The following is an 11,519-nucleotide window of genomic DNA, read 5'->3' on the forward strand; positions in this document are numbered from 1 at the left end:
ATCGCTGTGAACTTTTAAGAGAAAAGGCTACCAATTCGAATTCAATCCATATAGTCCCATTATTAAATTTTATTTTTAATAAAATTCTTATGAATAATTAAACGCAACACTCAGTTATTGACTGGAAACTGAAATAAAATGTTAAAAATAATGATCCTAACCTAATTGGTCATGAAAAGATCTAATTAATTGGGATAGAGACTCACAGCTTCCGAATGGTTGCCGATGAAATACAATTTAATTGGTAAGACGATTCTCTTCCAACCAGTTAGTCTGGGGTTCAAATCACATGACCACGAGTATATTGGGGAACCATAATTGTTCATTTTATAAAAAAAGTGATTCGAAATGCTCATCCAATCCCCAAATGCAAAATGAAATGAAATACACGCAACTTGTAAAGAGAATAATACCAACAGTATATGAAATGTAGCCAAAGCTGCATGACTTCAAATTTATAGAGAAAACGTTTTTACAATAACTAAGCAAAGAAACTTATGAAAAAACTGTTTTTCAATATCCTTTGTGTGTGTGTATTCTTTGCACAGCCGATACTGGGATGTTGCAGATTATATGAACTCACCCAAATAATATCTGTGGACATGAAGAAAGTATTAGAACTTGAACAATTCAGGATAACCCGTAAAGTGGTGTGTGTGTTTGTGTGTGCGCGTGTCTGAGAGAGAGGGACATTACCTGAAGAATGTGATCAGCTGAAAGAATAAGGTCAATGAGCATAAAGGGGACACATACGGATGCTTGGGAAGTTAATCAGGTTCCTTTGGGTAAAGACCTGCTACTTCGTAGCCAGCAACTTTGACTCCCCTGTCATTGAGTCGAGCAGATAAAGCACGGATGTCAATTACGACAGCCATATTTTTTTGAAAAATGCATTGCATTTGCTTCATAAGCAAGTAACAACTTACATTTGAATTATTCTCCTTTATTGTCTCTATTGACTCAGATAGCTCCATTTGCTTTGATGTTGTCGCAATCAATGCCTGTACAGAAACACCGTATAGCTCGTTTAGCCACCTATTTCTAGACCAGGTAACACAGACCAGAATATAAGGCGGGTCACATATCTTACTTTCCTCGTCTTCTGTAAGTCAAACTCGATGGATTTTATGCGACTGAGAGATTCATGTATCATGTCCTCTTTCTCAGATGGAATTCTTGCAGGTTTTTTCGAAAGTTCATTCACCATATTCTCTAAATGCTGTAACTTCTGGTAACAGGGGTGGAGAAGCTCCTCATTCTTTAGTTGCACATCTTGTTCTTGAGAGTTTGAGTTTCCAACTTGTGTTGTTTGGTTTTCTAACACCGCTTCCATGTTTTCGTCCATCTTAAAGAAGCGTCTGAACAAACTACCAAGTATGCATAAGAATGTGAGTAATCTAAGCACAACGTCCGTCACTATGGTGGAGAGTGATCCCTTCGGCAACCTTTGTTCCGCAATAGGACCAGCCGAATCTGCAGGTTCACTATGTTAGAGGATCAATTACTGATACTAAGAGAAAAACAGGCTCATGATAGCAAGATCATCATACACTGATGAAATATGAAACTATGTGTTATCCGTCTAGGCTCTAGCAATTGATGCGTTTTTTTTAATTTCAACGAACTGCAGAACATGCGAACAACCGCTTGAGCTATTTTGAGTTATGATAAATCTCCCTGAACTGAAAGAAGATTTATACACTAGTTTTGGTATTGACCAAAATGAGTTTATCGGCAATGACTTACAAAATATTTGAGAACTCGCAGCACCTCATATTCAGATTTGCAACCATTGATTGTATATATACACATGACACATCTATATGCCACAGAAGATAACTGAACAAACTCTAAAATACATAAGAGTATCATAATAGCTACCTACTTGATGGACGTCTATCTTCATATCTATCACCGGATATATCCCTTTCTGATCTCTGTGATATTTCCTGGATCAGCAAGCTCTGAGATAAGACGGTGATACATAGTGTACGTACTTTAATATGTATGCAACCCCTAAGGGTGATCAGCTCAAGAAACCCTAGGTCAGCATGGATAGGCACACATGTTACATGCGTTAAGTCGGCATTCAAACATATAATCATTCCAGTAAAAATACAGGAATATTGAACCTAAGCTGGACTCCTTTATTTACCCAAAAGTATTATAGTATGCCAACACATACGATGGTTCAAGAGGGACAAAGAAACAAAAAAAAAACATCAAGAAAACAGAATGTATCAAAATTAAGCAAGCAAGGGATAGTATCAATATTAGTTCAGCAGAATGTAACAAAATCAAGCAAATAAAGATAGTATCAACATTATGCAAACAATGAAACACTTACGTCATTACTAAGGGAAGGTGTTGGCTCCCTGTAAGAAGGTTTTCTTGAAATAGAAGATGAAGAAATTTCATTCCTTGATTCCTGTCAAAGTAGCAAGCGTAAGCTCACTTTTATATAAGCTCAGGTAAATTGACTTGAAGGTGAAGAATATTAGTATTACATAATAATATCTGCATCCAACCTTCATATCGATTGGCTTGATTTTGGAATTTTCACTACCAGAGAAGCTAACATTTACTAAGGTCCTGTCTTATAATGACAGATATACCTAGTATTCTAACAAAACTTGGCATCTATTGTCACAAAATTTTACCTGATAATTAAGCAGTTTTATCCCTAAATTGCTTTCACCTTCATGCAAAGCGTGAACTAGCTGCAAGGAAAGTTGGGTGAAACAGGTTCAATACAAAAGAGTGGAAAACTGGAGGGGCAACAACTGGAAAGTTCTTTATTCTTTTATTTCAATTTCAATTTCAATTTCAATTTCAATCATGAATCAACAAGAAATGACAATATCTGCACCTTCATCAGTTGTGTATCATTCCAAGGTCCCTTGTTGGATCCAAGGCATCCACCTTCATTTGGACATGAGCAGGATCCACCCAGAAAATCTGGCAATTGACTGAAACGTAAAGGTTCAATGTTTAAAGAAGAGAGTGTTTTTTATTTAGAAAAACACCTCTACATCGGTAGCCTACCTAGCATCGATGACTTCCAATAGCCTGTCCTGGAATTTGGTACCCAACACCTGTATATCGATAGCCTTAGTTAAATAAACTTTTCGTTGGTTTTCCATAGTAATCATTTTGAAAAAAGATGTAAATCCTTTACATGTATTTTTGAGATGGTCCTTTGATCAATGAAGCATTTTGCCGAATTCCATACACACTTAAATCCACCACCCGCATTAACTATGAACATTTGATGTAATGTCTGAATAAGGTGAGAAAAATCTATCACTAACATGAACAAGAAAAAAATTTATGAAATATTTTCTATGAGAAAGAGTCCGAGGCACCTCAGGATAATTGCTGCTATCAATTCTCTGCATGCGCATTACTAGATCACGCGCAATCTTTCCAAAACTCATCCAATTCTGTATATGTAAAGGAAACAGGAAAAATACTTCTATGTTGATAAGAGAAATCAATATGTGATAGATTCTATAATGCAACAGCATAAAGCAATTACCAGCCCATGTACATCCAGAATAGTTGTTGTTGAATCAATATGTCGCTTGGCAGCAATAGAACATGCTGCAAACTTTTGCGCAAAAGCTTTCTCAAAACCTTGGACGTGATATTTTAAGAACCTATCGACAGTGGTGATGTTCATTAGTTTACTAGGTTCAACCTTCCCAAGTCTTTCAATGTACACAGGTCGGCCTCCTTTATCAACACCATGGTAACCATGAGGATAATATAGCTTAACTTCGTCAAACTCCTCATATATGAAATCCTGAATATAGAACATAATCATAAAAGCAACATAGATGTTAAGACTTTGATATCAGTAACATGCTGAAAGGAAAATACCATGAAGTTGTCAACGGAAGAGAATATGTAGCTGTTTCTGAAACACATACCAGAGTCTCTCTAACAGAAACAGAAATCTACAGAATATTTATACTTATGAAGATTGTGCTAAAACATGGCATATCAGAATACTTTCAAAGAGTTATCTAGATATAACATGCCAGATTTGGTGGTTTTGAGAGGATTAAAAAAGAACAAAGATATGTGGCCGATAAAATTGAAGTTGTTATAGGAAGTGAAGCACACAAAGAAGCTAAGTCACACAGAACATATAACTTAACTTAAGCAAAACTATAACTGTGGTATCCTCAATAAAGCAAATAAGTTTTGCCTATTGAAATGATGATCTTCAAGATGGTGACGAGTCAAGTCACTATTATCTGTCAATCTAGTCTGAGTTCTCATCTTAGAAAATTATGCTAGTTTTATCAAAACCAGGAAATAAAAGGAGGAATCAAAACAGTTCGACCACATGATGGAAAATCTACCTGAATTATAGTGTCTACAGCATTTTCTTTTCTCCAATTCAACATTTCTTCCCACATCTGTACTGTTTTATCAAGGTCAAACTTTCTTGCTTTTAAGAATCTGCAATACTATGCATTTCGTTATTGATTGCAAAAAGTTATTCAAAGAGGTTCATTAAAACAAAATAAATTCTTCATGAAGTTAGCATATACTCCTTTCGTAAAGTATAATGTTTGGAGTTCAAAATACTGAAAGAAAAAAGGCGGTACAAGACATATATCAACAGTCGCAGACCACACTCTTATAATGATGGAGAACAGAGTTAAATCAATTTCACAAATGCCAGAGAGGAAGAATAATATTAGTCAGATAACCACCTCAACATAGTATGGTAATCATCATAATGAGCCAGAAGCATGTCCCTTTCAACCAAAGCTTGACGAAATTCATTAACCACTCTCTCTTCCTCCTCTAGAAACTCTTCGTTACAGACAGCGGCAAACAGGCAATGCACCTTCCTCTGTTCACGTTTCTTCAACTCCCGCGTGGTCCTTGTTGCAGGGTTCATTGCCTTTTTCCTCAAAGATCTCATCCGCCGCCTCCTTCTCTCATCCTCAGACATGATCTCGTGACCAAATCTATCTCCCCTTCCATCTTCATGAACCAAAATTATTTCTAATGATCAGAAGATCAATAACCGGCAGCAATTCATATTAATTAAACATAATAAACGAATCAATGTATCTCATCCTCAGGCATGACCCCCCCCCCCCCCCCCCCCCCAAAAAAAAAAAAAAAAAAAAACTTCAACGAACCAAAACCATTTCTAAAGATTAAAGGATTAATATTTTAACATGAAATCTATGAAATCAAATGTATAATAAACCAGCATTTTTCCTTAACACAATCATATTTAAAGTTGCAAAAAAGAAAGTCGAATTTACCTGGCATTTCTTCTCCTAGTATTTCAGGATTTCAATCCTCAAACACTCTGCATCAATCGTCAGCTAGATTAAGTCGATTGCAGTAATAAGAGGTGAAAAAAAGGAAATTATCATTCCAATGCAGATCTCATTAATCCACGTGCTTAATAAATTCCGAAGCACGTATTCGATTGTTCCGCATGTGAAATCCTCGCAATTCAGATTCAAAATGTAGGGGATAAAAAAAGCAGTAGAAGAAGATTCTAATAAAATCTCAACAAAATCACTACAATTACTCAGCAAAACAAAACTCCGTAAATTAGGGGTAGTTAAAAAGGGGAAAAATCGTAGTCTAGTATACAAAACACGCAAATCACATTTTCAAATACATTGCATCAATTACCTTCCAAATCCAGCAGCATTCAAATCGCGACGATGATCGGCAATCGACGAAGCCTCCTCTCCGCCACGCCGACTTAAATAGACGCAGAAGCAGCTCACGTAGAGAGCGGGGAATCAGTTAAGGTTGCTTTCAGGTCAATCTCACTCCCTCTCTCTCTATAAAATGCGATTCCCGTGAAAGCCTCGAAATCAGTATACTATTTTGTGTGTGTGTGTATATATATATATATATGCGTGTGTGTAGATACAGTGTCCAAGTACATGTAAAGATTCTGGATTCTGTGTGTGTGAGAGAGAGAGAGAAAGAGAGAGAGAGAGAGAGAGAGAGAGTCGCTATCAATGAGTAGTTATAGTTTAACGAAGAAAGGCGGGTAGGGGAAAGCTCCGTCACGGCGCGTCTTAGACGCCGGCGCTTATTCGGAACGATGCGAAGAGTAAAACGACAAGACGGAGAATATAAAATTAACGTCGCCGTCAACTAGTTCGTACGTTAAGTTACAATCAATGGAATATGAGATTACAATTTTTTATTTCGATTTAGGAGCCACAAAAATATCTACACTCCAAATAATACAATAAATTATTCAACTCCAGATAGTGATCGAAATTCGAATTTTGTTCATTTCTACGAAAACCAAATCTATAAATATATATATGGGGAGTTTTGGGAATAATTACAAGAATGCTATTATTAATATAAAATAATTAACTATCCACTAATGACATTCATTGCCACGTACCTACTAACCTATTAATTTTGGGATTTATACTACAGAAACTATATTGAAACTTGAAAGTATAGTAGTACGATTTTTGATAAATCAATCACGGTCGGATTAATTAGAGAAACTAGAGCTTTGCACAACACACATGGAGCTCCAACACTCCGACTATAGCTTTGCCTTCTTCCACAGCCTATGTCTCAACTCCTCAGCCACGACATCAATGAACTCTTCATTGTTCACATACTGATCTCTAGACACGCTGCAACAACATGCCCGTGTCAAAGGCGACAAAACTCTTAATGGTTGATCATCAATCGTTGCTTTATGTGATTTTTTTTCTTTTTCTTCATGTATTATTGTGAAATGTCGAAAGTATAATTTTTTTCATGTAGTGCTCTATATGAATATTAGGTTGGTGACAGCTCTTATTCATTTGTCTTTCCTGGACGTGGTATGGTTGGTAGCAGGTACACGGGAAGTAGGCGATGCGGGATATACTATTAGGGTATGCAACCAGTTTTTTTTTTTTCCGGCTAAATGCATGCATATTGATATCGGTTGTATATTCCATGCTATTTTGCTGTATTTTTGTTGATGATTTTGATCGATTTGGCTAACTTCTAATATATATTTATACATTATTTATATTGACATGTGTTTGTGATTGATCTTTTATAGTATAGATCTAAAAGTAATTTAAATGATATGTGATTTGTGTGCAATTTTTAATTTATAAACTTATTTGATCATATGAATTTTTATTGGTACAATAAATTGCTATTGTATAAATTTGTGATTTTAGAACTTGAAATAATAATATTGTTTTTCATTCGGTATATGTGAATTCACAGCTTTTGAATTAATGCAAATCAAAAATCAATTGAACCTTGTATTGCACGGGGTGTGATACTAGTTATACTTAATACTATAAAGTAGTAATTATGTAAATATTATACACATGTATTAAAAAAAATAGACAAAATTGTAAATGGAATATGTTTTAATGCGCTATTTAGTAAAACAAGAGAGATAAAAAAAATATGGTGGAAATGTTTTAATGTCCAATTGATAAATAAAAGAGATGAAAAGAAAATGGGGTGGAAATGATGTTAGTAGATTGTGAAGTCCACATTTAAAATGATGTGTATGATATAATATTTGTTTTAAAACTTTTTATATTTAAAATTATTCTATTTTGGTGGACGCTTCAAAATAGTAAAATTAGATTATATATGTGGGCGGAGAGTATTTACAAGTATTTTATTTAAATATTTCTAATTTATTATATATAATTATTAGGAGTAATAAATTATTTCGTTTTTTATAAAGTTTTGGGCTTCTTCTAAAGCATCTTTTCATATTGAGCCATTTTTAAAAATTTAGGGCTTATATCCCTTTACCAATCAACATATTACTTTGGGGTAAGAGAATTACAAATTCACAACAATAATGGAAAGAATCAGCCTCTTCAATTAATGTATAGTAGTATAATAATGTTGATAAATTTGACTTATTTCTGAAATCTCACACAAACCCAAATTTTATTTGACCTTACAATAAACTTTGCTTCTGAAAATAGTTCTCAGTCACCACACATACATAGCAAGACTGGTGTATATTTTTTTCTAATAAGACGACATATTTCTAACATGGTTTCAACTTTCAAGCAATAATAATAATAATTCAATAGTAGTAGCATTAACAATAATAATCCTAATACCTAAGGGAGTTTTAAAGCATAAAGGTGAAGTTAAAGCTTTGAACCCTCAAAGTCCCTTTCCACATCTCCACTTTACTCCATCAATTTCATAAAAAAGAAAAATTCTACTTTTTCCAATTAAAAATAGCATTTTGGACACCAACATTGACTATTCATTAAAATATCATATTCTATTCAAATAGTTGAAACTTTAATATCAAATTTTCCAACAGTTAGAAATTTGCATTGCTGGATTCAGTTAATAGATTAACTATGATTTAGAATTTTAGGTGATTTCTTAATTATCAAAATAGTTCACACGAATTTTTCAACCAACTACGCTAAATTTATTCTCGCCTAAACCACATAAATTGTATCGCTTCAAGAATCAATGGCAATAATAAAGTCACATTAAGTAGTCTAATTTAATTATACCTTTTTACTACTACCATGAGGCGACAATATTGATTAGCCCAAATACTTGGAATACCCAAATTTAATTCCGTTATTCCAGGTAGTTCGAAAAAAATTCAATTTTCAACAATATAAAATTACAGACTATAGTAATTTAATATCGACGTAATATATTATCAAATCAAAGTAGTACTAGTACTACTATATTAACAAACACAATGAATCATTGAATCTCCGAATTGGTTGTTGCGAGGCTGATTTTCACAAGCAAAAAATCCCAATCTCACCAACTCCGCCGCTGAATCTACAGCTGCATTCCCTCACTAAATCCTCTTCGATCTATATATTACAAGCCGATTCGATTCCATTTTTTCTGATTAATTCCGATGTCTAAGGTTTTCACTTTAGCTGAGCTTTCTGAGCACACCACCAACAAGGACTGCTGGCTCCTGATTGGGGGAAAGGTGATTCATTCATTTTGTTTTACATCCAAAAGTTTGATTTTTTGTGTTCCGGATCTCGATTGGATTTTGGATTTTGGATTTTGCTTTTTTTATTGGTTTTGTCGATTTAAGGTATGAGATTGTTGAAGAAAATGAATCCAAGGATTTGTTAATGTTTGATTAGATCTTGATTTAATATTATTATTATTTCATAGAGTTTGATTTGATTCATTGATTTTGATTCCCTCTCTTTCTGTTTCATGCTGATTATTGCCTTAGAAATGATCTTTAGTGGTGTAATGTCAAATTGTTCAACTGTTTCAATGAATGTGATTGAAGGAGCTAAGTAGATCATCTTGATGGATATGTAGTTTTCTCAGGGGTAAAGAACTTTTCATAGAAGTAGAGATGCATTAGTACTCTTTTGATCTAAAATTTATCAGAATTTATGTTTGTCCCTATTGTCTATGTAGTATAACTGTAGACTAATTCTTTGATTTTTGAGTCAAGTATAGATATAGGCACATGTACCTTTTCTCTTTTATCATGTCAAAAAACAAAGTGGTTATGTTTTTGATTAAAGACTAGTACTTTATTTTGGCCTTCTCTTTTAACTCTTCTTGATTTTTTCAATGGGTATAACTAATAATATAGCCATATAGGCATAAGTAGCCTAAGTTAGTTATATGTTTTACACCAATCAAATATAAAACTCAAAAGATAAGTTTTAATCTTTGACGTAAGGTTTAAATAAGTTGGTATTAATTCCTCATGGTTGCATACTAAGAATGTGGTTTATCATATTCTTTAGACTTGTTATGTGAGGTAACATTTTTAGGCTGCGTTTGCGTATTTTAACTAAACAAATCTGTCAATCGAACTCAGACTGTGGATATGTTGTAAAATTAAAGCATGTTTGTGAACAGGTTTATGATGTGACGAAATTCTTGGATGATCATCCAGGAGGCGATGAAGTTTTGTTGCAGTCGACAGGTAACACAATCTTCCAACAATATCCAGCCAATATAACATTGTTGGCTCGACTACTTGTTGTAAAACAGTTCGTCCCTTGCAGGGAAGGATGCAACTGATGATTTTGAGGATGTTGGGCACAGCTCGACTGCAAGGGCCATGTTGGACGAGTACTATGTGGGCGACATTGATTCATCGACCATTCCCAGCAAGGCCTCTACCACATACGCGCCTCCCAAGCAGGCACGGTTGAATCAGGACAAATCGTCAGGTTTTCTCATCAAGCTCCTCCAGATCTTGGTTCCCCTCCTTATATTGGGCGTGGCTGTCGGTGTTCGTTTCTATACCAAATCGTCGACCTAAATTTAGGGTTTTTGGAAACCCAGTGATCGATTCTCAAGTTTATTCTATAGTTATGAGGACTTGTTTTTCATCTTTTGTGGTGTTTGAGGACTTGTTTTGTGTTTCATTTTCTTGTTCTAAGCTAAAGAACTTCACATTGTTCTCTTTCTTGCGTATCTTTCTATTACATTATTAGTTATTCATGAATTATTGCCCTTTGTCTTGAATTTGTCAAATTGAATTATCCAAGAATAGAACCCAAAGATACCACGCCATAGTTTGTCACAATTTGATCAAGTTTTTCTCTATAAGAAGAGCACTAAGGGGGCTTAAACACTCAAGAAGCAAGAATAACAATATTCTCAAACTGAGAGTGTCTGCTGAAGATCTTGCGGCTGGACGACCTGGTTGAGCTATTCTGGGACCTGATCCTGGCCGGGGAGATCATGAGAAGGCACTCAGGCACTGCCATTGCCCCAGCCCAATTTCTTCCTCATGCTACACCACACGTTTGACAAAGTCACGAAGGACAATATGCACCGGTTTCAACAATCACTAGATTGTCCGCTCCACCCTCGTGCAGAGCCATCTCCACGCATGAGAGGAGGGTGTTGGTTCGAGCAGGGCAGCGCAACGATCAGGAGAGATCTACCACGTACCGTCATTATCATCATCATAATCATCGAAGTAACCAGCACGAAGAAATATGCAGTAGGAAACCGACTGCTTATGATCACAATCACAACAGCAACAACAATACTTGTGACAAGGGAAGCTCATACAGGGAGATGTTCTACGAGTCATGGGAAGAGATAAGGAGACGACTAGAGCATGAGAGGGAGGGTTCGCCACTGGAGATCCAGAGGCCAATCCGCGAACTGGCGGTGGTGAGGAGAGCCTTGCCTTGCCTGAGAAAGGCAGGGAGTGACTGGAGAAAGCTTGACTTGAAGGTGAGTTTCTCGTCTCCGGTTATCATCCCTGGTAGCCAGAGAGGAACTCCAGTTCATGATAGAGAATATTTGAGCATTGTATAGCAGCATTTCTGTATGAATCTATGTTTTGTTTCAACAATTCATCATTGAGAAAAGAAGATACTCCATGTCAGGGATAATACTTGATGTGTGTGTGTGTGAGAGAGAGAGAGAGGGAGGTAGTATTCCTTCAGCTCTGTAGCCATGTATTTTGAAGGATATGATGAAATCAAACACAATAACAAGAAACTTTTAATCAACAATGACACAAGAAAACA

General features: G+C 35.4%; 2 protein-coding genes across 2 annotated transcripts; one reads left to right on the forward strand and one right to left on the reverse strand.

The window, feature by feature from the left end:
- Positions 1-375: 375 nt before the first annotated feature.
- On the reverse strand, positions 376-6,104 carry LOC125211803 (phosphatidylinositol/phosphatidylcholine transfer protein SFH9-like). Its single transcript, XM_048111738.1, has 16 exons — positions 5,677-6,104; positions 5,295-5,341; positions 4,728-5,004; positions 4,371-4,470; positions 3,539-3,805; positions 3,366-3,443; positions 3,179-3,280; positions 3,046-3,095; positions 2,870-2,969; positions 2,661-2,720; positions 2,348-2,428; positions 1,886-1,964; positions 1,091-1,473; positions 927-1,001; positions 697-825; positions 376-594 (listed from the first exon to the last, which is right to left on the reverse strand). Exons 2-15 carry the CDS (start codon positions 5,299-5,301, stop codon positions 772-774), a joined length of 1,713 nt encoding a protein of 570 aa, XP_047967695.1. The 5' UTR covers positions 5,302-5,341; positions 5,677-6,104; the 3' UTR covers positions 376-594; positions 697-771.
- A 2,623-nt stretch (positions 6,105-8,727) lies between these two features.
- LOC125213562 (cytochrome b5-like) lies at positions 8,728-10,477 on the forward strand. The gene is made up of 3 exons (XM_048114178.1): positions 8,728-8,977; positions 9,883-9,949; positions 10,032-10,477. The coding sequence occupies exons 1-3, from the start codon at positions 8,900-8,902 to the stop codon at positions 10,289-10,291; spliced, it is 405 nt and encodes a 134-aa protein (XP_047970135.1). The 5' UTR covers positions 8,728-8,899; the 3' UTR covers positions 10,292-10,477.
- The last annotated feature ends 1,042 nt before the right edge of the window (positions 10,478-11,519 follow it).

Source organism: Salvia hispanica, chromosome 3 (genome assembly GCF_023119035.1).
Source record: "Salvia hispanica cultivar TCC Black 2014 chromosome 3, UniMelb_Shisp_WGS_1.0, whole genome shotgun sequence".
NCBI lineage: Eukaryota > Viridiplantae > Streptophyta > Magnoliopsida > Lamiales > Lamiaceae > Salvia > Salvia hispanica.

What these genes read in the sequence shown, in the direction of transcription:
- LOC125211803 (XM_048111738.1), bottom strand. An exon ending in CTGTAGACACTATAATTCAG is followed by an intron (nt 3,806 to 4,370) that starts GTAGATTTTCCA and finishes TTCTATATTCAG; the next exon opens with GATTTCATATATGAGGAGTT. An exon ending in TAAAGGAGAATAATTCAAAT is followed by an intron (nt 826 to 926) that starts GTAAGTTGTTAC and finishes ACTCAATGACAG; the next exon opens with GGGAGTCAAAGTTGCTGGCT.
- LOC125213562 (XM_048114178.1), top strand. Translation starts at nt 8,900, where the DNA reads ATGTCTAAGGTTTTCACTTTAGCTGAGCTTTCTGAGCACACCACCAAC. An exon ending in GGCTCCTGATTGGGGGAAAG is followed by an intron (nt 8,978 to 9,882) that starts GTGATTCATTCA and finishes GTTTGTGAACAG; the next exon opens with GTTTATGATGTGACGAAATT. An exon ending in AGTTTTGTTGCAGTCGACAG is followed by an intron (nt 9,950 to 10,031) that starts GTAACACAATCT and finishes CGTCCCTTGCAG; the next exon opens with GGAAGGATGCAACTGATGAT.